General features: G+C 52.2%; 9 protein-coding genes and 1 non-coding gene across 10 annotated transcripts; 7 read left to right on the top strand and 3 right to left on the bottom strand.

Moving 5' to 3' along the window:
* Positions 1 to 726: 726 nt before the first annotated feature.
* Positions 727 to 2,656, top strand: GLOTRDRAFT_72158 (ARM repeat-containing protein; the record flags this gene model as incomplete). Its single annotated transcript, XM_007865186.1, has 8 exons — positions 727 to 846; positions 901 to 1,062; positions 1,118 to 1,237; positions 1,292 to 1,387; positions 1,441 to 1,647; positions 1,695 to 1,932; positions 1,986 to 2,114; positions 2,172 to 2,656. 8 exons carry the CDS (start codon positions 727 to 729, stop codon positions 2,288 to 2,290), a joined length of 1,191 nt encoding a protein of 396 aa, XP_007863377.1. The 3' UTR covers positions 2,291 to 2,656.
* A 284-nt stretch (positions 2,657 to 2,940) lies between these two features.
* On the bottom strand, positions 2,941 to 4,558 carry GLOTRDRAFT_119974 (uncharacterized protein; the record flags this gene model as incomplete). The annotated part of the gene is made up of 2 exons (XM_007865185.1): positions 4,308 to 4,558; positions 2,941 to 4,254 (listed from the first exon to the last, which is right to left on the bottom strand). The coding sequence occupies exons 1-2, from the start codon at positions 4,434 to 4,436 to the stop codon at positions 2,941 to 2,943; spliced, it is 1,443 nt and encodes a 480-aa protein (XP_007863376.1). The 5' UTR covers positions 4,437 to 4,558.
* Positions 4,559 to 6,863: 2,305 nt separating this feature from the next.
* On the top strand, positions 6,864 to 11,857 carry GLOTRDRAFT_56722 (uncharacterized protein). Its single transcript, XM_007864833.1, has 7 exons — positions 6,864 to 9,005; positions 9,061 to 9,515; positions 9,571 to 9,844; positions 9,896 to 10,168; positions 10,220 to 11,208; positions 11,262 to 11,401; positions 11,460 to 11,857. The coding sequence occupies exons 1-7, from the start codon at positions 7,591 to 7,593 to the stop codon at positions 11,787 to 11,789; spliced, it is 3,876 nt and encodes a 1,291-aa protein (XP_007863024.1). The 5' UTR covers positions 6,864 to 7,590; the 3' UTR covers positions 11,790 to 11,857.
* Positions 11,858 to 14,064: 2,207 nt separating this feature from the next.
* On the bottom strand, positions 14,065 to 15,532 carry GLOTRDRAFT_104042 (glycosyltransferase family 15 protein; the record flags this gene model as incomplete). Its single annotated transcript, XM_007865184.1, has 11 exons — positions 14,065 to 14,074; positions 14,118 to 14,160; positions 14,208 to 14,376; positions 14,440 to 14,540; positions 14,604 to 14,696; positions 14,748 to 14,810; positions 14,864 to 14,937; positions 15,003 to 15,055; positions 15,108 to 15,138; positions 15,258 to 15,401; positions 15,453 to 15,532. 11 exons carry the CDS (start codon positions 15,530 to 15,532, stop codon positions 14,065 to 14,067), a joined length of 861 nt encoding a protein of 286 aa, XP_007863375.1.
* A 1,680-nt stretch (positions 15,533 to 17,212) lies between these two features.
* GLOTRDRAFT_27444 (uncharacterized protein) lies at positions 17,213 to 18,432 on the top strand (the record flags this gene model as incomplete). The annotated part of the gene is made up of 5 exons (XM_007864624.1): positions 17,213 to 17,372; positions 17,426 to 17,583; positions 17,637 to 17,732; positions 17,783 to 18,304; positions 18,358 to 18,432. Coding segments are annotated over 5 exons (1,011 nt in total), but the record flags the coding sequence as incomplete, so codon positions are not given.
* Positions 18,433 to 18,627: 195 nt separating this feature from the next.
* Positions 18,628 to 19,590, top strand: GLOTRDRAFT_36261 (P-loop containing nucleoside triphosphate hydrolase protein; the record flags this gene model as incomplete). The annotated part of the gene is made up of 5 exons (XM_007864701.1): positions 18,628 to 18,767; positions 18,830 to 18,898; positions 18,954 to 18,970; positions 19,027 to 19,338; positions 19,391 to 19,590. The coding sequence occupies 5 exons, from the start codon at positions 18,628 to 18,630 to the stop codon at positions 19,588 to 19,590; spliced, it is 738 nt and encodes a 245-aa protein (XP_007862892.1).
* Positions 19,591 to 19,757: 167 nt separating this feature from the next.
* Positions 19,758 to 19,846, top strand: GLOTRDRAFT_t46. Its single transcript has one exon. It is a non-coding gene; the product is annotated as a tRNA-Ile (tRNA).
* Positions 19,847 to 20,624: 778 nt separating this feature from the next.
* Positions 20,625 to 22,574, top strand: GLOTRDRAFT_110029 (glycosyl transferase). Its single transcript, XM_007865183.1, has 11 exons — positions 20,625 to 20,767; positions 20,821 to 21,134; positions 21,184 to 21,323; positions 21,377 to 21,386; positions 21,440 to 21,470; positions 21,528 to 21,580; positions 21,638 to 21,711; positions 21,765 to 21,920; positions 21,973 to 22,073; positions 22,133 to 22,301; positions 22,354 to 22,574. Exons 1-11 carry the CDS (start codon positions 20,723 to 20,725, stop codon positions 22,398 to 22,400), a joined length of 1,140 nt encoding a protein of 379 aa, XP_007863374.1. The 5' UTR covers positions 20,625 to 20,722; the 3' UTR covers positions 22,401 to 22,574.
* A 35-nt stretch (positions 22,575 to 22,609) lies between these two features.
* GLOTRDRAFT_72143 (uncharacterized protein) lies at positions 22,610 to 26,549 on the bottom strand (the record flags this gene model as incomplete). Its single annotated transcript, XM_007865182.1, has 15 exons — positions 22,610 to 22,639; positions 22,695 to 22,849; positions 22,900 to 22,923; positions 22,978 to 23,247; positions 23,295 to 23,361; positions 23,415 to 23,565; positions 23,620 to 23,749; positions 23,803 to 23,839; positions 23,899 to 24,224; positions 24,345 to 24,763; positions 24,854 to 25,122; positions 25,175 to 25,294; positions 25,349 to 26,173; positions 26,230 to 26,320; positions 26,377 to 26,549. 15 exons carry the CDS (start codon positions 26,547 to 26,549, stop codon positions 22,610 to 22,612), a joined length of 3,087 nt encoding a protein of 1,028 aa, XP_007863373.1.
* Positions 26,550 to 26,818: 269 nt separating this feature from the next.
* GLOTRDRAFT_36421 (uncharacterized protein) lies at positions 26,819 to 27,108 on the top strand (the record flags this gene model as incomplete). Its single annotated transcript, XM_007864712.1, has 2 exons — positions 26,819 to 26,875; positions 26,932 to 27,108. The coding sequence occupies 2 exons, from the start codon at positions 26,819 to 26,821 to the stop codon at positions 27,106 to 27,108; spliced, it is 234 nt and encodes a 77-aa protein (XP_007862903.1).
* Positions 27,109 to 27,110: the final 2 nt, after the last annotated feature.

Below are 27,110 nucleotides of genomic sequence, written 5' to 3'. Positions count from 1 at the left end.
TCGTCGTCCCAAGCAGCCGGTGGTCCCGGTCAGAGCCCGCAGAGCACCGTACCTCACGCTAGAGCGGCGCATCCGTTGCAGCAAGCTCGAATGCCATACGGTGCGTATCCCCGAGCTGAATACAACGCCTACTATACGGGACCGCAAGCAGGTCAAATGGATTATTCTTCATATCCTTATGACTCCTATCGCGGAGTCGTAGCGGATCCATCCATGTATGCGTCGTCCCCGTCTGTCAATCCGGCGTCATCCCCGACGACGCTCTATCCGACTGTCAGTGTCCCGTTTATTTCTGTGGGTGTACTGTTTAACTGTCTCTTTCAGCAGCCTGGTCTGTTCTATGAGTATGCGAGCGCTGCTCGGCCTGCCGGCTCTCAGTTCTACTATCCAACGCAGCCGATAGTCTATCATGCACCGCCGAACCACTCACCTATGGTGACGCCTCAGCTGGCTGCAGCCATACCTGCTACGCTGGGTGACAAGAAGCGTGAGCTCCAGGTACGGTGACTGTCGCCACTAGATATTTTCCTATGCTGAATGGCGGTACAGTTCAACATAAGCCAACAACAACAACTGGCCGCTGGGAATGTCCTATACCCTTCTATGCGATCTACGCCTTCACCCCATCCTCAGGCGTTCCCGTCGGGCCTGGAGTATTCTCAGCAAATTCCTCTGATGATCCCGGGCGGTGCTATGCATGGGCATGGCGGTATCAGCCCGCAGTCTATGCATATTTTCCCCCAGGGCGGGCGACCTGGCCGTCGCGACGGTGATAGTGGCGTGGCTCTCCGTAGCCCTCTACTAGAGGAGTTCCGGGCCAATAAGTCCCGGAAATGGGAACTGAGGGTAAATCAAGTCCTGCCTTGGTCTGTGCTATTCTCACGCGGTTGGATTCCGTAGGACATTGCCGGTCACATCGTCGAATTCAGTGGTGATCAGCATGGATCTCGCTTCATCCAACAGAAGCTAGAGACTGCCACAAGCGAGGAGAAGCAGAGTATATTTGACGAGATCGTCCCTAATAATGCCCTGCAGCTCATTCAGGACGTATTTGGCAACTACGTGCGTCCTGGAACATGGAGCAGGCGTCGGTCTTCGCTCATACCTCATTGTGTAGGTAATCCAGAAGCTCTTCGAACATGGGACGCAAGTGCAGAAGACTCTTCTTGCGAATACCATGGAAGGTCATATTCTGCCGCTTTCGCTGCAAATGTACGGCTGTCGCGTTGTACAAAAGGTGGGGGGTGTCTTGAAGTGTCACAGTGGTTGATATTGATCAAATATACATCAGGCCGTAGAATATGTGTTGCCAGAGCAGCAGGGAGCTTTCGTGAAAGAGCTCGAGCCTCACGTCTTACGGTGTGTGAAGGATGCTAATGGTAACCATGTAAGTGCATGTTGTGCTAGCACAGAGGCTGGGGATATCAACTGTTGCTATAGGTCGTACAAAAGCTTATCGAGCGGGTCGCGCCTGAGCGTTTGGGCTTTGTAAATTCATTCAAGGGCAACGTCTTCGAGCTCGCGACGCATCCGTACGGTTGTCGCGTACTTCAGAGATGTTTAGAGCATCTACCTGATGAGCACACGCGACCGCTCCTTGACGAACTGCACAAATACACGATCAATCTCATGCAGGATCAGTTTGGCGTAAGTCGTCTCCTGTTGCGTCATCATTTATGCTCAATCCCGTGTAGAATTATGTCGTTCAATTTGTGCTAGAGCACGGAAAGCCGCAGGATCGAGACCTGATCATCTCGAGGCTCCGGGGACAGATGCTGAACATGGCGAGGCATAAGTTCGCGTCAAACGTGTGCGAGAAGGCCCTGGTGACCGCGGATCCGGAGAGTCGACGACTGCTGATCGATGAAATCATGACCCCGAAACAGGACGGTGTCAGTCCTCTCGTGACCATGATGAAGGATCAATTTGCCAGTAAGTTACTAGTCGAGTTCCGTAATGGATATGTTCTGACCATCATTGTGTAGACTATGTGCTCCAGCGCGCGCTAACTGTCGTAGAGGGTGAGCAGAAGGACATCCTCGTTGGCAAGATGCGGCCTCAGTTAGCCAGCATGCGCCGGTACTCCAGCGCATACAGCAAACACCTTCTTTCTAGTAGGCCCCTTTTTGTGCCCTTACTACTCTTACCTTATGACTTTCTTCATTCAACAGTTGAGCGTCTCCTGGAGCGCGTAGCGCCTTCTGGGAAGACGGCCGCTGGTCACTTTGCGCCCGACCCCGCCGCCGTCCCCTCTGAATCGACACTAATAAACGACGCTACGTATCAATAGTTGCGGCGTTCATTCTTCCTATCTGCATTTGTTTCGGCTCTGTCTCCTTGGCATACTAAACTAGCACCGATTGTCAATGCATTTCACGGACATCCCGCGCATCATGAACTCTGGTACTGGTCCTACTTACATACACATAATTATCTGACGCTCCTTCGGTCGTACATATTGCTCTCGTTTCAGGATGTTCATTTTCTATGCTTTGCATTCATCGTACCGTACAGGATTGCTTTAGTTACCCTTGCTTGCTCCCATACCAGTGGTCGTCGTCTCGATTGTCTATTCATACAGCAATGATTAACTCATGAATTTATCAACCATTAGACTCGCTTCGATACGTTGAGAGCAGTATTATAATATATGCCGTGTTTGATAACGAGCATAGGATGAGAGGACAGCTATTAGTACTGTGCGCATGCCATAGCCGTCGGCGTCGTAAGAATCGAGGTACTTGGTTTGCTTCCACAGTGACAGAAGTCCTTACCCCGGTGATACCGATGGCCTCTTTTCCCGTTCATTCAGAACAAAATCAAACCCTTTTAGTGTCCAATGGCGCCACCGGGCCATTGAGACAGCATCCATAAACACGTTGGGTAAATATGTGTTGGCGCCCCCCACCTGTAGCACATATATAACCCCGCCTGAGAGAATCAACCATGAACCGCTCTCATTCTCCGGAAGGCTCGGACGACTTTGAGCACCTCTGGCCATTTCCCGCGATCCAAGACGTCCTCTATGGATGGAAAGAGCGCATACAACCATTTTGCGGCCTCCGTGATATCCTTTAACTCAGGCCCGTACGCGACGAGCATCTTCAGACCATGTTGCGAGGCAGGTGCCGAGGCAGACTCGGGGAACGGTACATTGCCGTCCAACGCAATCATTAGAGTTCGCAGTCCGGGACAATGAGCTGTGAAAGCCTGGAAGCCTCGCATGGTGGGAACGCGGGACATATCGAAAGCGAAGTTCCAGCAAAAGTACTCAAGGAGCGGCCATGCTTGAGCCATATGAAGCAAATCGTTGTCGTCCATAAGTACACACTGTTCGGCGTGGCTGCTCAGTTCAATCTCGAAATGCGTCAGCTTTGGGCATCCGAGCAACGGGTTTATAAGAGTCCGAGCATCCAGAATAACACCAGCGCGTACATTCTGCTTCTGTAGATCGCCCAGCATCTCCACAAACAAGTGGCGCAAGCTGGGCAAGCTAACACAGCGGAAGATAGTTTGGTACCAATCAGTTCGCGGCATATCCCCTGCGCCCAAGCAAACATCGATACGCTGGAGAGTAGTCGATTGCACGAGCTGCAGGACACTGATGACTTTGGACGGACGGCCCGTGAGCTTCAGCTCCCGTAGGGACCGGAACAAGAGAGCCTTTGCATTTGCCGGCACGTCCGTATCTTCCACATTAGCAGAGAGTTCCATGAGAGTCTCCAATCGGGACAACGCGAGGAGATCACTGTATGAGATGGACACAAAGGACGAAAATGGTTGCCAATACACGTCGGTGGTTATACGAAGGCTTTTCAAGCGCCTGAAATTGCACAAGGTGTAGAAGGATACTTCCGGCTTAAAGTTACCGAAGGTGAGGTCTTGAATGTCCGGCGCCTTATTCGCTAAATATTCCACAATAGTCTGGATTGCTTGAGTTTGCGTGACCGAGTGCGCCATCTTGAAATTATCATCTTCGTCCTCGTCATCGTCTTCCGAGATGAATAGCCGTATGTTGACCTTCACCAGACCAGGAGTAACAAGTGGCGGCAGTTGTACACCGACATCTTTGGACATCCATGTCAACTCTCTGAGCAAAGGTAGAATTGGCGTGCCCAGATACTCAGTCAGTCTTAGATAGGCGATGGGATGAATTGGATAGAAGTAGCTGCCCACGTAGAAGAGTTTACGGACGCGACAGGAATATTTTCGGACGCGCTGTAGTTCCTCATCCGTGACCCCTTTGATCAGCGTCTATCGTATGTTTCAACTAGAGCGGTGGTGGGATGATATGATAGCTGACATACAAAGTTGCCATCGACGGCGCCGAACCAGTCTATGAGCTCGAACAGAGGATGTAGAGAGTCCAATATCCTCCATAAAGCGTCCAGAGCTGGTTCTTGCATAGCCCGACAGGTCAGAGCAGCATGTAGCATGGTACTGCGTAGGAAGGATTGTGTGGTCCCCTCCCCCTCATCTTCTCCATTTTTTATATCGTTGAGCTCATCCACAAGTTGTCCAAAAACTTGAAACAAGATGTCTTGCGAACACAAGAGTGGATGCATTTCAGTAGCAGAAAGCGCGGCGCCGGTCGTCCGCGTAGGTGGCGACAAGTCGCGACCTCAAGTAATCCATCAATTTGATCAAGGCGCCGCCACGTGAATTTGAATGTATCGACTGTATCAAGTACTCCGGTGAAGGGCGAGTCTTGCAAGGTACACGGTCGTGTCGCATTGAGTAGGCAACAAATGCGAGAGCTCGGGGTAACTGACCCAATGCGACATAATACGACATATTCACGGGTCGGAAATGATTAATGACCAGAGACCGGTGAGGCTGAACGAGCATACATTCGACGATCCCCTCCGGCTCAACTCACTTCAACTTGCAAGACTTAGCCCACTGTACTTCCCTCGTGCGAGTGCTCCCCTAAGGATGATCAGGAGTTCCAATATTTGTCAACGCATTTTTCTGGAAGTAACAGGGGTGCAAGCTTGAGTATGGAGTAGGGTTAAACAAGTTACCTAGACACTCTCGCGCAACGTTTTGATCCAAGACTAGACCTTAAGAGGTTTACTGTTCAGCCCTCAGGGTACGGGGCCACCAACCAGAGTGCCGGCTTGTGGCAACCTGGAGCTCTCGGACGCTCTGGACTTTGGCTGAAGGACTGCCAAGCAGTGACACTCGGATAGAACTGTCCGTAGCTGCGCTGGCTTCCTACACAGAACAAACCTGACACGGTCCATGCCCTGATGCACGCCGTTGCGGGCCGTCCGGAGACGCATACACACCTATAACACTCGCGACTGGCCAAATGGCCTGAGCATACCGTATCGAATTGGAGAACGATCTATTTTGTCTGCCTTCCCCGCGTGACGAGACATGCCCATGAAAGCGGGGTCGGGCGGGGCGACCACGGAGGATCCCCATGTCGAGTACAAGACTTTCGAAGACGAGTCGTCGAAAGCCAACCAGCTCGCTGGGGCCATAAGAATACTGAGGGGTGTGGATAGGAGCCGTAGGAAGGTCATGGAATGAACTTGCCGTTGCAGTGCCAGACAATGTGTAGAGCGCGAACGGTAGTGTCAATGGACTCCACCGTGGAAACATCAAGCGACTTGCTTAAGTACGGCGCTGCGCGGCACGCCGGAGTCCGATTCCCTTCCGCTTGACCATTCCTAGAGCTCTGGAGAGCGAGCAGTTGAACGTAGAACCACTGCCGGAGAACAACATGTACGTCAAGAAAGCTCATTTTGAGCGGCCACATTTCGGCCGGCCTGACGGCCGCCTCAATATGGCAGGAGACTCAATTTATGTCCAGCAGGTAAGTAGCTACCCCCGAGGTCCGCATTGAGGGATACAGTACATGATCTCCTCAGAGCGGAGCATACCACCACCAAATGACCCCTAGAGGACGGATGAAAGAGGGTACGAAACCCCTCAGTACAAATGGGGGGATAATACCCGAAGGATATGAATAAAGTCATTCTAAAACGAGGTAAATAGCCCCTGTCCAACGAAAAGCCACGTGTTGCCACTGAAGCCAGCACTGTACTGATAACCAATTCCCAAGGGAATCGGAAATGAGGCGAGACGTATCTCGTCACCATTTCGGCAGAGGCACTTAGACGCCCTTGTGAAGTCCCTTTCCGTCCTGAACACGTAGCTCTCTCCGGTCCTCGACGCGCTGGTTGCTGGAAGCTACGCCCTCTTCCCTACATTCCGAGGACCGACGCGGCACGACTGCTCATGAGTACTGTAGAGGCAGAAGCGGCTGCTGCTCTGTTTGGTGCCTCGGATTCGCAGTCAGATCCTTTCAGTGCGGTCTTGGGTGATGACGGTGGACCGGAAAGCACACCAGCTGCAGGCACGGAGTCTACGCTAGCGAATGAGGATCCTTCTTCCTTGTTCGAGACCGGTGAGGCTTCGTCAGGCGTGAATACCTACGGCTATGACAGTTGGCTGTCACCGACAGACGGCTACCAGGACGGTTCTGTGAATGAAGCTGGTGCAGGATATTCAGGTGACGTGCAGGGCTGGTATGATCAGAATGGGCAATGTACTACTTATGATCAGCCGCAGGCGAGTGAAGGTGAGCCTCGTGGTGTAGGAACGTTTCTCTGTTTCTAAGTAGCCATAGGTTACACCGACGTGAACGGTGGCTACAACATGACCACTCAAACTACATCTAGTGCATCACACCCTTATGCTCCTAACGCCTTCTCTGCTACATCCTCCTATGAACCTCGCCCGGAGATATCACAGGCACCTCCCCATTACACGACACCGTCATATGACCCTTATGCACCACAGTCGGCGTCTTCGCCGTATGCACCACAGTCGACACCTTCAACGTATGCACCGCAGTCGACGCCTTCAACATATGTATCAGGGTCGACGCCTTCAGCGTATGCACCGCAGTCGACACCTTCACCGTATGCTCCCAGCAATTCTGCCTACACGACCTTCCAGCCACGCTACGAGCCATCGACCTCTTACGACTCGTACAAGCCCCCGGCTTTTGCGTCGTCGTATGGAGCTGGTCAGCCTCCTGCCCAGAAGGCACCTCCCCCAGTTTCTGCTCCTCCTCCTCCTGCGCCGAAAGCTGACACATACCGACCCAAAGTTGTTAATGCTTATGACCCGCCTTTACCGCCAGCAAAGCCTAAATATCGCAATGCTCTGCCCAAGTCTCCTTCTCTTTCGGCGTTCTCTGCCTATGGTATCCACTCTGCAGCTCCTCCAAGTCCGGCCTACGCTCAGGCGGCCCATGCAGTTTCCCCTCCTCCTCCTCCGCCTCCCCGAGCTGCAAGTGCAGGCATCAGCCGACCCCCCCACGCAGTTAGCTCGCCCGACAGTAGTCGCGCCTCCAGTCCTCCAGTTTCTAGGCCGGTTCAACCTGGGCACAGTCAGGCCGTGTATGGGAATAACGGCGTACGTGCGAAGCACGACGGGTTCCCTCGTTCTTCCTCCCCTTCCGTCTCAACCTATCAAGCGCAAGCATATGGCTATGGGTCTTCAGGATCTAACAACACATTCGATTCAGCACCGTTGACGCCGTCGCTGACTGCAACTGTCGATGTGGTCAATATGTATGGCGGTGGAGTCTCATTGCAGTCACCTCCATCCTCAGGCCCAAAGACTGCACCTGCCATCCTTGAAGATGACCCAGAAAATCCGATGACATCCTTCCAGGACACCTTCGAGACGGGACGGACCTACCAGCCGAGACAGGAAGGCGTAGCTGCACAGACCTCACTCGAGTCCTCGTCAGACAGCTCGGTCCTCACCACAGACGCTGCGGAATCTGGCTCTGGCAGAGTATCGTCGCCGGATAGGATGCCTGCAGAATCTTCGAGCAATCCAGAGGAGGACAATCAGAACTCCAAGGGCGCCCCAGTGCTTCCGTCTCCACCCCCTCGCAGTTCCTACTCGTATGAGCCTCAACCTTCATCGAGTCGGAGCAGCTTGGATAAGCACATGCCCGCCGAATCACCCGCTAGGTCTCCGCCTCCTCCATCAATAAATCGAAGCAGCTTAGATCGCTATGCACCCGCGAAGTCTGCCACTGTCTCACCACCCCCAGCAGCGATAAATGGGTATGCGGTTCCAGTCTACGACCCGTACAAGCCTTCTCAGCGCGATAACGACCCTCCCCAACAAAGCGCGCAGAGGGCGAAGTCACCAGGCGCAACTTCGGTTCGTTCGTATACGTCGTCGCTTGGTGGACAATCTGCGTCATCTGTCGCATCACGGTCTCAGTCTCCAACTGTGCACCTGCCCGCTCGGGATCGTGCAATGTCTAACGGTATCCCGTTTGGTCCTGCACAACCTCCCGCAAATGCCAATCCATACACGCCAGTTTACGGTATCAAGCGTGAAAGCAGCGAAGTTTCTGATTACGGTGATTCATGGACGAGTCGCTCATATCCGAGTGTGGAAGCGGGTCACATACCCATAACAACAGCGTCTGAACCGGACCGTGGTCAAGATATCTATCTCAGTGCTCCGGCTCGTGCCCCGTACGCCCCGTCCCCAACATTGTTGGGTGCAAATGATCCTCTGGGCAGGGTAGCCGCGCGCGCACCATTAATGAGCTTCGGTTTCGGAGGCAAACTTTTGACATGCTTCCACGGGTCTTCCTCCCTCAGTACTGGGTTCGATGTTGCATTGTCCTCTAGGCCTTCGACAGACATCCAGATGCGCACCCTTCACACACTTCTCCCTGAGTCTGCTTCAGGCGTCGCAGTTCCGGCCTATCCAGGCCCTCTGTTTTCGGACCCTGGTACTCCCACGACAACGAGCTTAGTCCGCACGAATGCTTCCCAGGTGAAGGCGAAGAAGGCGCGCGTCCTCAAGTACTTGGAGGAGAAGGAAGAAGAGATATCCCGAGCGGTTGGTTACTTGACGCGAGGTTCCTCTGAGCACCGACGAGCAGAAGGCAAGTTGGTTCTTGTGAAGTTGCTGAAGATCATGGTCGAGAATGATGGGAAACTCAGTGGAAGGTAGAGCACTAATACCCCGCCTTTATTTTACCTATTGACGATTCGTTTGCCTTAGTGACTCCGTAGACGCTGCAGCTCGCTCAGCGCTGGTTCCACGTATCCAGGCCACCTCTAACAGCAATGAAACAGGTCTATCTGCTGCGGCTGATCTATCTCTAGGTTACCCCGGACTTGGCTCGTCACAGCCTAATGAGACACCGCTTGCGTCCTACATCGTCAAGCCTTCTACATTGGACAAGATACAAGATTTCTTGCTGCGCGGTGAACGTCGTAAAGCGTGCCATTATGCTTTGGATGAGAAGCTTTGGGCACACGCGATGTTAATTGCTAGCAGTATAGATAAGGAGGCATGGAAAGAGGTCGTGCACGAGTTCCTACGGACTGAGTTAGGCTACCAATCGGCCGGTGGCCATGGCGCTTCTCTGGGCGCGAATGGCAAGGCTGCGGACCCTGGGCGAACCTCACTCAGGGTGGCGTATAGCCTTTTTGCGGGGGAGGGAGCATCATCAGGTTTGTGCTGGATCACATGCCCTTGCGAAATAACTAACCTTTTGGTTATCTATAGTGCAGGAAATGGTTCCCCCCAAGCTGTTGTCGAAGACAACGTCAGAGTCTCTTCAAGTGCCACATCCCGTTACCCCGATGGCACCGACGCCAATATCACCTAATTTCCCCAGTGCGGCGCTGACGACCAGTGTTCCCGAGGACGTCCTAGCTGATTGGCCAGAGACCGCTGCAATGCTATTGTCCAATCCTATGACGGCAGACGCCTCATCTGCTCTTACCACCTTGGGCGATTATCTTGCCGCTAATCATTGGGTGGAAGCTGCACATGCTTGGTACGCAGTTCGTCATGTTCAGCTTTACTGTCATTAACTTCGTTCATGAAGCTATCTTCTTTCTCCCCAGACGTCAGCAATCGGGGGTGCGGGTAGTCCTTCGGTCCGCTTGGTGTTGGTAGGGTCGCCAAGTCCTCAGAACTTCACGAGATTTGGTAAAGACCACGATCCGATTATATTCTCTGAGATCGCGGAGTTCGCTCTGTCGTTGGCACCAACGACGAAGGGCCAAGAGACATTCGCGGGGTTGCCCCACCTACAAGCATACAGGCTTATCCGCGCGGCTACACTAGCGGAACTTGGTCACGTTCAGTTAGCTAACCGGTACGTATCAGTGCGGTGGTGTACAGTGGATGATACTGATATTCACCATAGGTATTGCGAGGCTATCCGGAGTTCCTTATCTCGTCAGTCGCCTTACTTCAACGTGGTGTTCATGCACTGCTTGCGGGAACTCTCGGATCGCCTGGTGGCCGCTCCTCAAGTCGACAAAGCGGGGTCATGGATAGGCGGGAAGATGAGCAAACCGAGCTTAGATAGCATAGGAAGCTGGGTCGGAGGCCGACTGACTAAATTCATCGCTGGCGATGAAGACAAGTCTCCGACTGACGATCCCTTGGGTCGGTCCAGTCAAGACGACAATACGTTCTCAGGACCATTCACCCACTACAGTGCTATCTCTTCTACTGTGCCGTCTCATACTCCATCGCCCGCGCCGTCGGTACAGAGCCTTAATTTTGCGTCTGCGTCGCCGCCACCTCGCAGGAGTGGTTCTGCTATGGCGCTGCGCCCTAATCTAACCAGTGATGTTCACGTGGACCGGGCGTCTTCTGCCATGGATTATACCAGGCCTTCGGCTAGGAAGTCCTCCCCTGCACCAAGATTAGGCTCATCCGACACTTCATCCTCGTCGCCTTACGGTCAGGTACCTTCGTTCGGACAGGTGGTGAATGGCTATGGTGCAGCGAATGGATATGGAGGGTATCCTTCGTCGCCTATGGCACCCTCCGCGGACGGTTCCGAAGCTTCTCAGAATGGGTCATCTTGGTGGAACGGGTACGGCGCAGAGAATGATTCTGTCACGCCCACCGCAAGCTCATTCAATCATACAAATGATGCAGAAGGGGGGGCTGATTCTTCTAATTTTATTTCCCTCATGGATGATCAGATGATGACACCGATGGCGTCCCAAACCTCAGCTGCACCCTCCAGAGGCATATCTTATGATGATGAGGACATAGAAGATGACTTAGGCATTGGCAATCCAACCAAGAAGTCCAAGGCTGACAAAGCGGAGACAAAGGAACCCGGAAAGCCGTCTCCGACGGAAACTTCGAATAATAAGCCCGATACTGACAAACCTGGTAAGTAACACCTGCGCCGATCGCCACTTTGATCGCTTATAATGCCCCTTCAGCCCTGTCCTCGACGTCTTCGAGTTCCTGGCTAAGTCGCTTGTGGAAGCGCGAGAGCACCCCGACGCCCGTAAAGGCCAACCTGGGAGAAGAAGTGACGTTCTACTATGATAAAGAACTGAAGCGCTGGGTAAATAAGAAGGTCAGTGCGCTCCTTCTGCCGTTCTGGGCTTTCAGCTGAATAGATATGACTACTGCAGGCTGGCGCTGACGCTGCTCAGCCTAAACCCCCGCCTCCGCCGCCATCTCGAGCACAGACGGCTTCTCCGAGCCGGTCAGCACCTGGTGTCACGCCGCCTCCTGCACGGCCTGCCTCAGCTGTAGATCTGACGATATCGCCTCCCAAAAAGCCTCCCATGCGTGTGCGGTCTAACTTGGTACCTGAAGGGGTCGAGTCCGCACCCACTACGCCTGCTGCACATGCTGGATTAGATGTGCCACCACCTCCAGGGCGGCCTAAGTCAGGGATGGCGAAGAGAAGCGCGCGGAGCCGTTATGTAGATGTTTTCCAATCACAACCTGGTTCATAGATATATAGCATTCATAGCATATTTCATTATTTGGACTTGACGTAGTTCTAATTCTTCGGGATGAGCGCTGTGGCATGTGGCTGGAAACCTAACCTTGCATGGACGCGATCAAAAGGGGATTCTCAGGCTTGATCGACTATTGTAAACGCCAGTTTCCCTCCTCGGACAACGTAAACTCAGGCAAGCGCTCGGACGGGGACCTCATCGCGAAATGAGTCGCCGTAAAACGTCCAATCTTCGATGTTACGTTCGTCCTTTGTCCCGTAACACGTGCAGCGCGTCTCCGCTCATCTCCCTCTCGCTAGTTCTACGACGACGAAGGCCGTCCGAGGTCTAATAAACACGGTGGCCTGGGCTGCGAACGGGACCCTTCAGAGTGTCACTTCATCCATCCTGACGAGCCTGAGTGGAGGACCGCGCGCACTACCAAGCGCGATCCCCCTCGACCAAGAGAGGAGCGTCGCAATTGGCGCGACCGCCCTCCTTCCCCTGCGCCTTCTCATCGTAGCGAGCATCGAAGAAGTTCGGACCAGTACGACATGCCTCGTGAACGGAGAGCTTCCGGAGACTCGACGAGCATGCGAGGCTGGGGCCGGGCAAGTTCTCCGGCGCGCTCAGATCTGAGTCTTGGTCCTCGTTCCAGGTCCAAAGAATGTAAGCAGGCCAGTCGATACAGACATTGTTGCACTGAGCTTTAACTGGACGAAGCCATCGACCCTATGACATCTGATACTCATGTGTCCCATATGCCACCTCCTCCCATCCCAGCGCCTTCCGCCGCGGCCTCTTCATCTTCAGCTCCGCCGCCCGCTGCTACTGCTGTCACCTCTACTCCCACTACACCCCTTGACTCAAAGGAAGGTACGGCTGGACGCATGACCGTCTCAGAACGTAGGGATGTATGGAAGACTCGGATCCAGTAGGTGCCATGTCGATGTCTATCGCTTACCTCCCTATTATATCTGTATTGTTTCCAGAGTCATGACCGACTGTGTCCTTGCTCGTGCGGAGCACGTCAAACTTCAGCGAGAACTCCGTCAATATGAGGCTTTGATGCAATCGTGGCGATTCAGCGAGCTAGCCGAAGACGATAAGGCGCGCTTACGTGCCCAAGTATCAGAGGTCCGGGACAAGTGCGAGAAGAAGAAAGGCGAGCTCAACAAACTCGTGGAGAGCCTCATCAACTCCGACTACTGGCCTGCATCCAAGGATAAGCAAGGTCTTTCTTCCCTAGACAACGTTCGAAAAGAAGTCAGCGAGTTGAAGGAGCTGTGTGCAAACCTACGCACTGAGCTAGTGCAGGTGATTACGAATCAGGCTGCCGTTGCGAGTGCTGCTGCGGAGAAGGAGGAGGATGGATCTCAGACCAAAGGCAAACGTAGACGTTTATCGGAAAGTGGCAGGGATACGGATGATCGCCATGCTACTGGATCACGAAGGGTACAAGAACAAGTTGAAAACCTTGAACAACGACTCGTGGAGTTGGAGAACATGCTCAATCAACGTGATGCGGAACTACTGGACGAGTTAGAGGGTCGATTAGAAGCGATGCTGGAGGATGTACGGGAAACACAGTCGAGGTCTGTGGCGGAAACCAGACAGAAGGAGCACGAAGCCTACGGGGCACGTATACAAGGCATCGAATTCAACCTCAATGTAACTGGTGATCAAGTGACGGCTATAGCGCAGGAGATAGCCACACTCATCACGGAATCAGCTGACTTGAGATCAGAGAATGTCAGCCTGAAGCAGGAGAATGAGAAATGGAAAATGAAGGTCGTCGAGGTGCGTTAGAGCTGTTTCGTTCTGTCTCCCTGAAAACTTCAATCTTCTCCAACTCTGGTACCAGCTGGAGGCTAAGCAGCGACAGACGGAAACCGTGATCCAGCGACACCGCGACGAAATTCGTGCTTTGTCGGTGGCCGTTGCAGACCAAGCAGTCCGCACTTCTAAAATACAACCTACATTACCTCCTGAAAGCGTCGTCAATGCGATTCAAGAGCCGATCTTCGAAGCCGTCCGAGCGATGGTCCGATCAGAAGCAGACGACCTCCGCCGGACTCTGGCGGGGAATATTCAGCAAGGAAACACAGAGATTTACACTACAGTGTGGAGCAAGCTGTCGAAGGTCCTCCAAGTTGTGGAAGGGCTGAAGAAGACTGCGGAAAACCTGCACCCCCCTCTTGAAAATACGTGATCGTTGGATGACACCATGTACTTATAGCCGCCCCCAGCCGCACCTAACCGTCGAAAGTATCATACCCAAAGGCCTCTACTATACATACCTACAGTATAATACGTAATAAATACAAGTTGCACGTTCGCTACCATATCCGATCCCATTTTCTGATACAAGAGGCACCCACATAATCTACCGGGCACATCAGAGTCGTAAGGACGACACAACAGAGGACGTACCGAAGTTATCATTAGGATCACATGCACACCGGCCTCTTGACCAATCGTCCCCTTGAGGACAGTGTTGAAAGGGCTCGTGTCTGTAACCAATGTCTTGGAAGAAATGCAGTTGGTTCTTGTCAAGGAATAACGACGCTGCTATACTGTGGACTGGAGCATCACCCCATCGCTATCATCGAGGCAGTGACTCGGTGAATCATTCATCGCCCCAAAACGAACAAAACAGACGAACCTCGTAATAGAAGCCGCCCTTTGATTCCAGATGATCGAAATAGTCCGAATATGCTTTCCCTCGCCAGAAATCCATGTCGGCGATCTCGAAATTACTCCAATCTGAGAGTAAAGCATGCTCGTATAAGACCCCTGTCCGGAGTAGAGTTGAGCGATATTCCTCACAGTGGCATAAGTTGTAAGAGATCCCTCCATCATCTGATAGAAACCCCATGGCATTGTTCTCCGCCACATACTGGGAATTCTCGGACAGAAATTCTGGGAACCGCTGTTAATGGTTCGGGACACGATATGACTGAGCTTACACACCTTTCGTGCTGTCCCACAGCGTGATGACCGTCTCTCTGAACTCTTCCATGGTGATGGTGAATCCTGGCAGAGGGTCTCAATGATATGCCTAACCTGAACACTCGACCACTACTGACCGTATGTCTTGTTATTGTCCTGCATGAACAGGAATGGATCGTAGTCGATGTCGCAGAAAAATTTGACGTCGGGCCTGAAGGATTAGCGTCATCACGAGTAAGCACAACGCGGATACCAAGTTATGGCATAGGTACGAACTCGACCCGCCAGTAGTACTTGTAGGGCAAGAGAAGTTCGTGCCTGTAGAAGAACTATGTATGTGTGTTAAGAGGGAAGGGTCGCCAGCTCGAGCTGTCCGCTTACTCCTGAGTTAAACCGGCACATATTCCGATAACTACGGGGCAGAGCCACCTTTAGCATGAAGGAAAATAGTAAAGGGTGAACAACATACGGAACGCTGCCTGGAATGAACGTAGTCAGTGAATCGTAAAGACATAATACGTCTATATATACCGACCCCCGTATATTATGCGTTGCCATACCATGACCTTGCGAGCTGCCTCCGCTCTCTTCTCGTCTATCCACTCTGGCTGTACCCACTGCTCATGGGGTATGACGCCGAAGTGTATTGGCGCGTCAGTCAAGACACTCACACGCCTGATCGCAGGTTAAGATCAAGATCTATGTGTTTGTCAACTCGAGACGTACTTGATGAAGTCATCCGTAAAGGGTTCATCGTTCAGTAAAACCCAAGGATATTTGTATTTTCTATTGAACCTGTCTTCCATTTGCTGAATGCTAGATACGACTCCCGGAAGGTCGTTGTTTCTGCATAGAAAGACGAAGGTAGCGTTGGCCCTGCGGTAGTCGCCGTAGTAATGATCGGAAAGGACTGTGCGATTTAATGACAGTTGTTCCACTATGTGAGAGAGAGACGTAGTTCGAGCGTATGACTCGTGTGATATCCGCAGGATATAATGAAAGCCCAGCTGACGCGAAATTGGACTTCAATAGCTTCACAACGCAGGTACACCACGTACAAGGAGCAGGAGAACTAGCAAGACGTAACGCCTCGGGTGCACCAAAGTAAGTCTCGGCTTCAGACCCCCGAATGCGGGCATGGATAACTTGGCGGTCATGGATGCACGCTGGTAAGCTTAGAGCTCAAGACCGCCGAATTACCAGATGCAATGAATAATAAGGACGTGAAGATGTTGCAGAGGAGAATATGGAGAGAAGAAAGAAATAAGGTGGGTAACAGGAATAAGAGCAGGAGCGGGATCAAGCGCTCCGCAGTGGGACAATACAAGGAAAGACTTCTATGGACGGTTGAGGACCTGACACATGTTGACTGACCTTAAGGTACTGCGAAACAGGCTATGGACGCCCGATCTACTATCATCCGCCACCCGCAGCAGGATGTTTTCAAAGCTGCGGAGCTATCTTGGTGGGCTCCTATTCTTGTATCCGCGCACGATGGTTATGACCATTTCTATAGATAGATCATATGCAGCATACACATAGAAGAGCTCATAGAAGCAAGAACGCGGGATTGGACGAGCTAATGGTAGCTTCCCAGTGTAAGCCTATGAGAGACAGAATAGAATATTAACGGAACAGCTTACGAGGAATAATGGAAATGTGCGGGGCAATACGCCATTATCAGGTATCGCCATATTCGCTCCGCCACTTCAGGAGTAACATCACTGATCACGCAGTTGGGCCCGAGACTCGTGTCAAGCGCGGAGAAGAGGCCAGAGTCGCGCAAGGCAACCGATTACGGCCACCGCTCAAAGAATTAAACAGCGGCGCCCGGTACGTGAGTATCGTACAATCCGCAGTCGCGGATGGAGTCTGCAAGTCCAAGTCCAAAGCGAGACCTTGCTCTGTGTTTAGCCACAAGCGGTTCCTGATTTGACCGCGATCGACCTTGCAGTATAAGACTATAGTACCGCGCGGATCCAGAGTGCCGGGGTAGTCCCAGTTCGCGGTATAAAAATCTATCGAGTGATCGCGTGGAGCCTCAGCTACACACGGTAGAGCCTACTAAGATGAAAATGTGCAGGGTTTGAGGCACCGAAGAGATGCGCATCCCTTTACTCAATCCCAACAGGTTCCAGAAGTTGATAACAACCTGCGACCGACGAGGCTTGGGAATATTTGGAGAAGAGCCAGCCATCTTTTTGCGCCAAAAGTATCGGAGTCAGTCATGATTGATAACTATTGCATTCACCGCAGAAGGTGGGGAGAGAGGGGACGAATAGACCGCGAAGCAGAACGGATTCGAGTAGTGTCGAAGTGGAGGGACTTGGTGGAATTCGCGAGACAAAGTGGCTGAAGGATTTGTGACTGTTTGGTCTCCGAAATTTCGTCGACAACTTGTTTGAGCAGTCGAATACGTAGGAGCCCTGGGCAAGGCAGTCAGTATACACACCTCTTTAATCTCAATGAGCGCGTTTCCGGTCCAGTCTCCCTACCCGTCGTCCTCAACCAAGTCATCTGCTTGGTCGCCGTTCTACTCCGCTGTGTCGCCTTTCACAAGGACGTATGACCGCTTCTCGCAATGGCGCTCAGACCTCGCATTGCCTTGCCCCGGTTCGGTAGAGAACCTACAAAAAGAAGTTAAAAGTATGCAGTATCTATCATCACATCTGCTCGAGACTGATGTGTTCCCGGTGCAGGTACACATCTGACCCACTTCATCTTTGACGGCGCAAGAGCCGACCTAACGAAGACACTATCTACGAACCCCGCTTTCCAAGTGACACATTCGTTCAACTTAGCATCCCAATCAGCACCTCCGTCGTACAATTTTGGCGCCGTATTCGCCAATGACCAGGTATTTGATCCCTCCTTCGGTCCGTGTGCACTGTGGCTAACGGCTTGCCGCAGGTTTTCATGCAAGGTGGGGTGGATCATGAAGGGAGTGTGAACGCTCGGTTCAACAAGGGTTGGACTCCTAACTTGGTGACCAAAATGCAGGCCCAGGTCAGTCACCTGTGTCTGGCTTGAGATTCAGAGCTCAAGACGTTTCACAGCTTTCGTCACAAGCGGGCCACAACATGATCCAAATAGAGAATGACTATTCAGGTCGTGACTACAACTTGAATGTCAAGGCGATCAACCCTTCCCCTGCCGACTTCAGTGGCATATATGTTGGGAGCTACCTGCAGTCCCTGACACGCAACCTGGCTTTGGGATTCGAGACGATGGTTCAACGACCAACGCCGGACATGACCGAGCTCAGTACGTCATACGTCGCGAAGTGGACAAGTACCGACAAAAACTGGATTGCTACTGCACTACTGCAACAGCCCGGCATACTGCAGGCGACGTACTGGCAGAAGCTGAGTGAGAAGGTGGATGTTGCTGCGGATCTGCAAGTCATCTCTGCCCCTACACGCAGAGATGCCGTTGCCACGTTGGGCGCCAAGTGGGATTTGCGGATGTCAACTTTCCGGGCTCAGCTGGATTCGACGGGCAAGGTTTCGGCCCTGCTGGAGCAGCGGTTTGCTCCTACTTTCGCGTTCATCATTGGTGGCGAGATCGATCACTTCAAGGTATGTATTGTGTCGATGAATCCCAATTCTTGCTGATCGCTGGCGCCTTCCAGAACGCTGCCAAGATTGGTGTCGGTGTGATGATAGAGAGCTCAAGCCTAACACCAGAGGAGATGGGTATGCCTCCTCAACCCTCATACCCTTAATGGACTCTACTCCCAAGTGCTGGGTATCTTTGGGAGACTGGCCCCGGGCGCTATTCTACGCAGAGATTGCCTGCCCACGTTTGCATTGTCGTACTGGTTTAAATTTATGACATATAATGTGTTTACATGAACCGTGAGAATGCAGACACACTCCCCCTTCCTTCCATCTGCTACACTATGAGCGCTATGAGCGAGACATTGCTGGAGCTTCGAGAGATATCTTGCGCGCGGTCGGATGGTTCACTTATATTCTCCGACGCTACCTTCGATGTAAAAGAAGGTGATGTTCTCGTCCTCCGAGGCAAAAGCGGTGCGGGGTAGGTCCTCTTCTCACGCGTTCGCGTACGCGTAGTGGATAAACTGAACTCGCTCTGTGCAGGAAGTCGACATTGCTGAAATGCATTGCCCACCTCAATGTATACAAGGGCGAGGTGCTCTACAGGGGAAGGTGCGATTCCAGCAAGGCTCTGATTTTTGCCTTTCCTAATGTTGCCCTTTCACAGGACTCCTAAGGCAATCGGTATGGGGGCTAATATTGATTTCGAGGTCTGGAGCCATAATCCGTGGAATTTGCAGGAGTCCCTCTGTTCCGGACACGTGTGTTATATGTACCCCAACGTCCATCTCTACTGCCGGGAACACCGAAGGATTTCTTCAACACCATATCTTCATTCTCCGCACGCGACCCGAAGGGTTCGCGCTTGTCTAAGAAGGGAGAGCAGACTCCCGCTCCGGACCTGAACCAAGCGGTCGAAGTAGGACGGTCGTTTGGACTGGACGATGAGCTATGGGACAGAGAGTGGTCAAGCCTCAGCGGAGGTGAATCTCAGAGGATGGTGCTGGCGGTAGCGATCGGTCTGGACGCTGCTGAGGTCCTGCTACTTGATGGTGAGCCTAGTCTACTCATTCCGTCAAGTTATTGATGCTCACTACACGCTAGAACCGACGTCCGCCTTGGATCCGCAGTCTTCAAACTCTGTCGAGACGTATCTCACGTCCGAGCTGAAGTCGCCGGACTCCACTTTGAAAGCAATCGTCTGGATAACCCACTCCGAGGAGCAGGGCCGGAGGGTAGGCACCAGGTTCGTGGAGATTACTCCGGACGGGATACGCGAGGAGCCAAACGTTCCTGAGGTGTAATCATGTATTTCTCGTCTGAATGGTCATTCATCCCGGTGTGCGTTTTTCGCGGTCCGTTTGTTATAGAACTGAATTGCGCAAGCCCAATGTAACGAAGTGTGAACAAGATCGCAACCTCTGTATCCTCTAATCTCGACTAGTATCGCAGAAGGCCACCACAAGGCAATGGACCCTTAGCTCAATCGGTAGAGCTTTGTACTTATGTGGATGCAATCCCTCAATGCAAGGGTCCCGAGTTCGATTCTCGGAGGGTCCACTTTTGCTCACACTACTCCTGGCAGCGCACATAGTTATCAGTGGCAACCGCAAGTGTCGTTGTATTTTTGCCATCGTCACCATTCCCGCTACCGTAGGTAGTGGGTCTTGGACCCCCCGGCCGTTCGCAGGTTTCCTGCGATCGTTTCAAGATCTACGCGATCTATTTGACACTATTTGGCTCTTAACCGTATATGGCGGACGGCAGGACCGGCACACGGCTTTGGACCAATCAAAGATGGGGTCCTCAAAGGACCCCGATTGTAAAACCACGTGGCATCTCTCTTTCCATCTTTAGCCAAGGTGGCGGATGCTGGTCAAGGGACTCAAGAGAACAGACATGACCTAGCTTGGGGCGTTGGAGATGCGGTCTCCAGGTGAAAGCAGCATACTTCAATGTCAGCTGTTTTACATAAATGACTTGCATACTCAGAACCTGAGGGAGGAGTGAGTGGACATCTCTTCAAATCGTTGAGGTGAATGCTCAGTCGGAAATCATGGCTGGAACACAATTGCTTTCGCAAAATAAATATATTAGTATATGATGCTGCTCAGGATGTCAAGTTTTCAGCTTGCTACCAAATCTTATCTATGTCTACGGTAGAGGGCTCTGCCGCTCCCACGGCCCTACCGCCTTATTCACTGAGTAAAGGAAACGTGCTCGAGGGCGACTGCCAGGACATGTCGCGGTGCGCACACGTGCTGCGATACTATTTCCTTGTCCGGATCTGTGGCGGTGGACGGTATATCCAGCGCAGCGCAGCAGCGTAAACCGGAAGATCTCTTTCGACCCTCCCATTCCTTAACCTGGCGTGTCTGGCTGTCAGTCACGTAAACTGTCCATATTTCCGCTCTGGACTAAGTGGATTCATACAAGATGATGACGCCTATGCGTTACGTTCTGCTGGTACTGGGTATCATAGTAAGCGGCTTGTCAATGCTACTTGCCGCACCGCACCCTCATTACGCGGCCAGATTGGATTACATTTTATCCTTAGCGTCTCTCATGAAGAATATGGACGAGCGACATCATTGTCTAACCTTGCCGACCAATTCCGTGCACCCAATCCTCCGTATAAGAACACCGTGCCGGACGAGTACTACGCACCCTCCGACAACACGACTCACCCAGGACGGAGGGCTAATGCAGTGATTGTCATGCTTGCGCGGAACAGTGATCTGCCTGGCGTAGTATCTAGTATGAAGCAGTTGGAAGACCGCTTCAACAAGAAGTTCCGGTATCCCTACGTCTTCTTGAACGAAGAAGACTTCAGTGACGAGTTCAAGGAGTGGGTAATGTCCGATCTGCAAGCGAGGCTCTTACTGATAGTTCTGAAGTCGCATTCTTACCATCACGGACTCCGAGGTCCAGTTTGGTCTTATACCCCACGATCACTGGTACCAGCCCAGTTGGATAGACGAGGACAAGGCCAGCGCAGCTAGAGCTGACATGATTAAGAATAATGTCATATATGGAGGTTCGTCTCTTCAGTTTCTGGCGCAGGGGTAACCGGCTAAACGTTCTCTGCAGGCAGCGTACCGTAGGTGTCTTTACGGCTGATAGCATACGTTGCAGGCTCTAAAGCCATTTCAGATACCGGAACATGTGCCGCTTCAACTCAGGCGTCAGTAATCTACCATTTTGACCTATTTCACAGATAGCTCAATTTCATTATTCTCAGTTCTTCTACCGGCACGAGCTGTTGAAGAACTACAAGTATTACTGGAGAGTTGAGTACGTATGCATTTTCTATCTTGTTGCGATGGTGACGCCTGACCATGTCACCATCAGGCCCGATGTCAAGTTCTTCTGCGATCTTGACTATGACCCTTTCCTGATCATGGAGGACGGCAGTAAAGTCTACGGTAAGCAACATTGGATGTAGTTCGTATGGTCTTCTGAGCGGACGGATTGGCAGGCTTTACCGTCTCCTTGTACGAGTACGAGGCTACCATACCTACACTCTGGAATGCGGTTAAGGAGTTCATCAACGCGAACCCGGGTTTGGTGGCAGAGGATAATGCCATGGCATTCCTTTCAGATGATGGTGGCGAAACATATAACCGCTGTCACTGTATGTATGTTTCTACGTTTGATGGCTTGCCTTGCTGACTGCTTTGTTGTAGTCTGGAGCAACTTTGAGATCGGAGACCTTGACTTATGGCGAAGCGAAGCCTATTCCAAGTTTTTCGATTTCCTGGATGAGAAGGGTGGTTTCTACTACGAGGTACGCTACTGGTGACGCTATTTTCCTGAGGACTGTTGTGTTGAATTTCGCTATACCAGCGATGGGGAGACGCACCTGTCCACAGCATAGGAGCCGCCCTGTTCGCTCGGAAAGACCAGATCCACTTCTTCAACGACATTGGTTACCGGCATGAACCTTTCCAGCACTGCCCTCAAGGCGCGGCACACAAGCGAGGAAAGTGCTGGTGCGACCCGAAACAAAACTTCGGTAAGTGAGTCTGCCTAATGGGCTTAATCATATTAATCCCAGGGTGCTTCAGACTATGAGTGGTACTCTTGTCTGAACAGATATGACAAGTTATTCTAGTCTCGTCCACTATGTATGACTAGTTGCATATTTATTTTACCAGGACGCTTGGATTGGCGGCTGCGCATTGGCAGGCTTGCGCTAATAGCCATAGTCTGAACTACTATGTTGAGACCAGCTGCATGGGAAGTCAATGCAATGGGTGAATAAGAGCCCGCGTCGCGGAGCACAAATATTCCTCTGCTTAGCGAGAAGTGCATGGCTCGTCATCATAAGATTGATTGAGCATAGTACTGATACTGCAAGGGTATTCAGGATGGAAATACGTTCAAACTGACGCGAACAACTACGTACCGAATCATACAAACGGGTCCAGTTCGACCCTAAAGATGTGTCTATCAGACGGTCAACATGCTCCTGCAATGAGTGCGTGAGCGCTGGTTGGAAGCGTTCTCGCAGCTGGTTGGCGGTCTGTTCACCCAAAGCAGCGAAGCAGGGCAATGCTGAGTCTGCACAGACCTTAGTATGCAACTTCACGGTAATGGAAGATACCACTCACCCTTCTGCATAAGCTCTACCAATGCTTTATACAGGTCATGAGATCGATGACATATCATCATGAAAAGAACCGACGTACTGATGATGCTATCGCAGTGTTTACTGGCAGCCTCAAAGCCTTCGCGGAATAGTCGCCTGAACTCCCGGAAGTATTCGCTGTCGACGCCTCCGAGGACTTCGACGTACTCAAGGGGCAATTTGAAAGGAGCTGCCTCGAACCCTATATTGCCCGGGGAGTTGGACAACATAAACCCGAAGTCTATGTGTATCAGATGACCTTCTCTGTCCAGGAGGATATTTCCGTTATGACGATCCTTTATCTGCAAGAGATACGTGACGAGGGAATATCCTGCGCAAGTCCTCAGCTCCTGAAGATGGCTGTGTCTTCCGACTTACCAGCGAGCGACTTAGCAAAATTGCGCTGGGCGCGTATGTACTTCGTGGAACTAGGGTCGCCGTACGTCTAATCAAATTCGATGGTAAAATATACACGAATCACTAGGATGTGAATCATACCGTCTTGAAGTGATCAAGCAGTGTAACGTGACCTAACCGCCCTTCAGCGAGCCGGCGTGCATATTCCGCTTTCTTGATGGAATGTATAGAAACCGCGTCAGTAATCGTCTCAACCAAGCCTGAACTGCCGCCTGTGACAAGAATTCGGAAGCTATCAACGACAGAGCGTGAGCTGGGAACAATGTCAGGAACAAACGAAGCATACTATCTGACCCAGCACTGACAGTGCTCTTCCTGCCATATCCGCTGGAACTGGTGGATTAGCTGGACTGCCAACTGCTCCTGCCGTAGGTCACCCCCGGTTTTGACAATGACGGACACGCAATCCCAGTTGGCTGTTCGAGCAAGGGCTCAGAAAGAACATGTGTAGTGGTTTCATGAAACCTACCTAGGTGGCCATAGGGTGAGCCATGTCGTATTCGACTCTGGAGGCAACGTGGGGTAAGTGTACCTGATTTACTATGCATGTAGGCAAAGACAATACCTTCTTTGCAGACCACGATTCACTGAATACAATCGCGGAGGGGTCGGCTCTGCTGAGTTCACGACGAATGATGGTTTCATCCTCAAGCGTCTTGGCGCCCCCTCCGTCAGATCCAACGGACAAGAAGCCGTCCACCTCCCGGTTTTCACGCATACGCTCCATGCGCTCCTCCTCGAGAGCGATCATCTCGCGCATAATGCGATCACGGATGGCAGCTGCTTCGGCTGGGTTCAACCTCATCCGGCTATGCGGAACAGGAGCACCAGCGCTGGTACGGGCCTGGGAGACGTAACCAGAGAGAGACGGGTGTACAGGGCCTTTGCTGACTTTTTCCTCGTTCTCAGCCGAGGGAGGCGTAACTGTGAACCAGTTAGATGCCGATAGCCAGCCAGGGGAACTCGAAGAGGGTTCAACAGGAGTGCTTCCCATGGACGGGGTGCTTGCACCTGTGAAGGGTTCTCGCACCAAATTCGCGTTGAGCTGCGCGAGCATGACAGCGGCAGTTCGCATACGTTCCGAATATTCGTCTAGCGACAGTATCTGAGCATTGGTACCACTGTCATTCCGTCCGTGATTTAGTAGGGGGGTGCCAGCAACCGATGGAGTACCAAACGACGGACGTTGCTCGATGGCGGGAGAAGGGGGGAGGGATGACGAGCGAGACCATGCAGCAGCATCGAGATCTTTATTGCGTGGTCGAGGGGGTAATACGATGGTGTCGGTCAAATCAACCGCATGAGAAAACCGGGGCCCGTCCGAACCATATACCTGCTCGATGAGATCGACTTCCTCCTCCTCGTCTACGGGGAGGGCCGACATTGTAGGGGTTGGAGGAATCGGCCTGATTTCCGGAGCACTCATCGAACTGTCCTCCTGGTCGATATCCGTCCCAGGAGGGAATCCCGTCGTAGGTTCACTGCTAGAATTTGTGCGACGAACAGCGGAGGGCCCCGACTTAAATGCGACCAAGTCTGAAGAGGCCCCCTTGCGCTCTTCCTCCTTGACCACGATCTTCTTGAGGATCTCCTTGTTACTCCTTTTACTCGGGTCGAAATCGAGATCGTCGTGAAGAATCTCCATCAATAAGAGAAATGGGGCCCGTTCCGCGGAGTTGAGCACGACGCTCTCACCCGGGGGGATGCGTACTATTCGGTGGTGAGGCTGTGTTTTCCCTGGCGCACCAAGAGGAACATCGGATGATGTGCACCACATGGGCATGCAGACCTGGTTATCACTGAGCATAGGAAGTAACATTCGTGATCACTGCAGAATTCACCTCCGCAGGTAACTTATGATTTAACGTCGTTAGCTCAGCCCTCAGGGCACTGACGCGCGCCGGCTTTGGTACGACTAGGAGTCTGCTGCATATATCCTCTAGGCCAAGAATAAATTGGACCTGATGTACTGTTATGACACAAAGATACCGCGAAACATGCGAAAATGGACCGACCTCAGATCTACAGTAATGACTGCGCAGAAGGTGGGCTTGTGACTGCAAATCGTATTTTTGTAGTAGCGAGTCAGATGTGGGTGACCGCTTCATGTCTCGAGAGGCCTTCGCTGCTGACAGTGAAGGCGAAGACTGGAAGGGACTGGTGGAATGCAAAGGCAAAGGCTCGTCTTGCTGACCAAAAGGATCCTCAGACAGCCTTGGTCGACCATCAGGTCGCATATGGAGAGGTAACGCGGGGCTCGTCTGAGCAGCACCTATTGTTTTACGGCGCGTTATGGTCCCACTTGGTGTTCGGTCGTAGTTGCTCATTGTCGGTCGGTTCTCCGTTGAACTTAATTCAGAAGGGTCGGCCTGGTTGGCTACCGGTTCTTCGAAGGAGTCCGTGGATTGAAGGTCCTGCTCTTCTTCTTCTCCATTCTCAGTACTCTGGCTAGGTCTAAGAACACCAGGAGCATCGTCCTCGTGACCCGTACGGATGCTATGATTTTCATGACGGTCGTCGTCAGCACGTCCCTGCTCTATGACAACCTCACTCATGACGTCCGTCAAGGGGGGCAAGCCTGGGACCCCTGCAAGTAAAATACCCATGCCCACCAGAGCGGGCGCAACGTTAGATTTGACTTTCTTCCTGATCTGCCTAGAAGTACTTGAAATGCCTGAGGATTCCATTGTCGAGTAGGGCATCACTGCAGGGGCAGGAAGGTCTCCGAATATTATCTCATGGCACTGGAGGATAGTGCTCTGGCAGACTGTGAAAGACTTGGGGTTCTGTCTCATTGAAGAGGAGAGGTCCTTCAGGTGTGCTTGCATAAACCAAAGGGTCTGTGATACCTTGTGAATATCCTGGGGATCAGCAGGAGCGGTGTTCCGGTACTTACAAGCATGGCAATGTGGGTGGACCTCCGACAAGTGTCTACGACAAAGCATTCTAAAGCCCGCGACTTGGACGGCCTAGTGACAAGGAGATGACTGGTGTTGAAATATTATTTAAGGAAGCCATCGAGGACACGAACACTTGCGTTCACCATATGAAGCCCCATACGTCACGCAATTCCTCTACGTCCAGCTCCCGAAGCCTGCGGGTGAGGTAGTACGTGATCCCAATGTTGTCCGCATAGAGCCTGAGATACTGGAGCGCGATGTGGACGGAGAAGAAAGAGGGAGAGAGAAAGAGACGCAGGAGGAGTGCATGGGACATGACCTGGACCGCGTTACAGGAGCAGCATACTCAGCGGATCGCGTATGGCCGGGCGCCTGCTCTAGGAACGGTGGCGGTGCTACCTCTAATACTCGATCTACTGCATGGCGTTGCCACAATTGCCACCTATACCACAACTTTGAAGGCCACATTCTTGGCCGGCCTTGTACAGACACTGCGACATGGTAAGCAGCGGTGCTACCTGCGTATGCATTCCTCGAGCTTATTGGATTGCACAGGGCGCCAGCGATAAAGCGCTGGGAGGTGCGATGCTGCTAGCGGCATCCGTCGTCTTCACCTACTACACGTTCTGGGCCCTTCTCCTGGTATGAGGGCAGTGACCTCCTAATAGTTACAACCGCTGACACCTCGAGTCCTTCAGCCATTCTTTGACGCGTCAAATCCGATTCATGACTTCTTCCCTTCGAGAGAATGGGCCGTACGGCTCCCCGCTTTCATCCTCGTTTCCGGGCTGTCAGCTGTCGGGTCGTTTATCGGGATCACAGTAGTAAAGGAGAAGCGCGCGAAAGCACAGAAAGCAAAGCTGCGTATGGCTTGATA

Source organism: Gloeophyllum trabeum (genome assembly GCF_000344685.1).
Source record: "Gloeophyllum trabeum ATCC 11539 unplaced genomic scaffold GLOTRscaffold_00003, whole genome shotgun sequence".
NCBI lineage: Eukaryota > Fungi > Basidiomycota > Agaricomycetes > Gloeophyllales > Gloeophyllaceae > Gloeophyllum > Gloeophyllum trabeum.
This window is presented reverse-complemented; position numbering and strand designations above follow the sequence as displayed.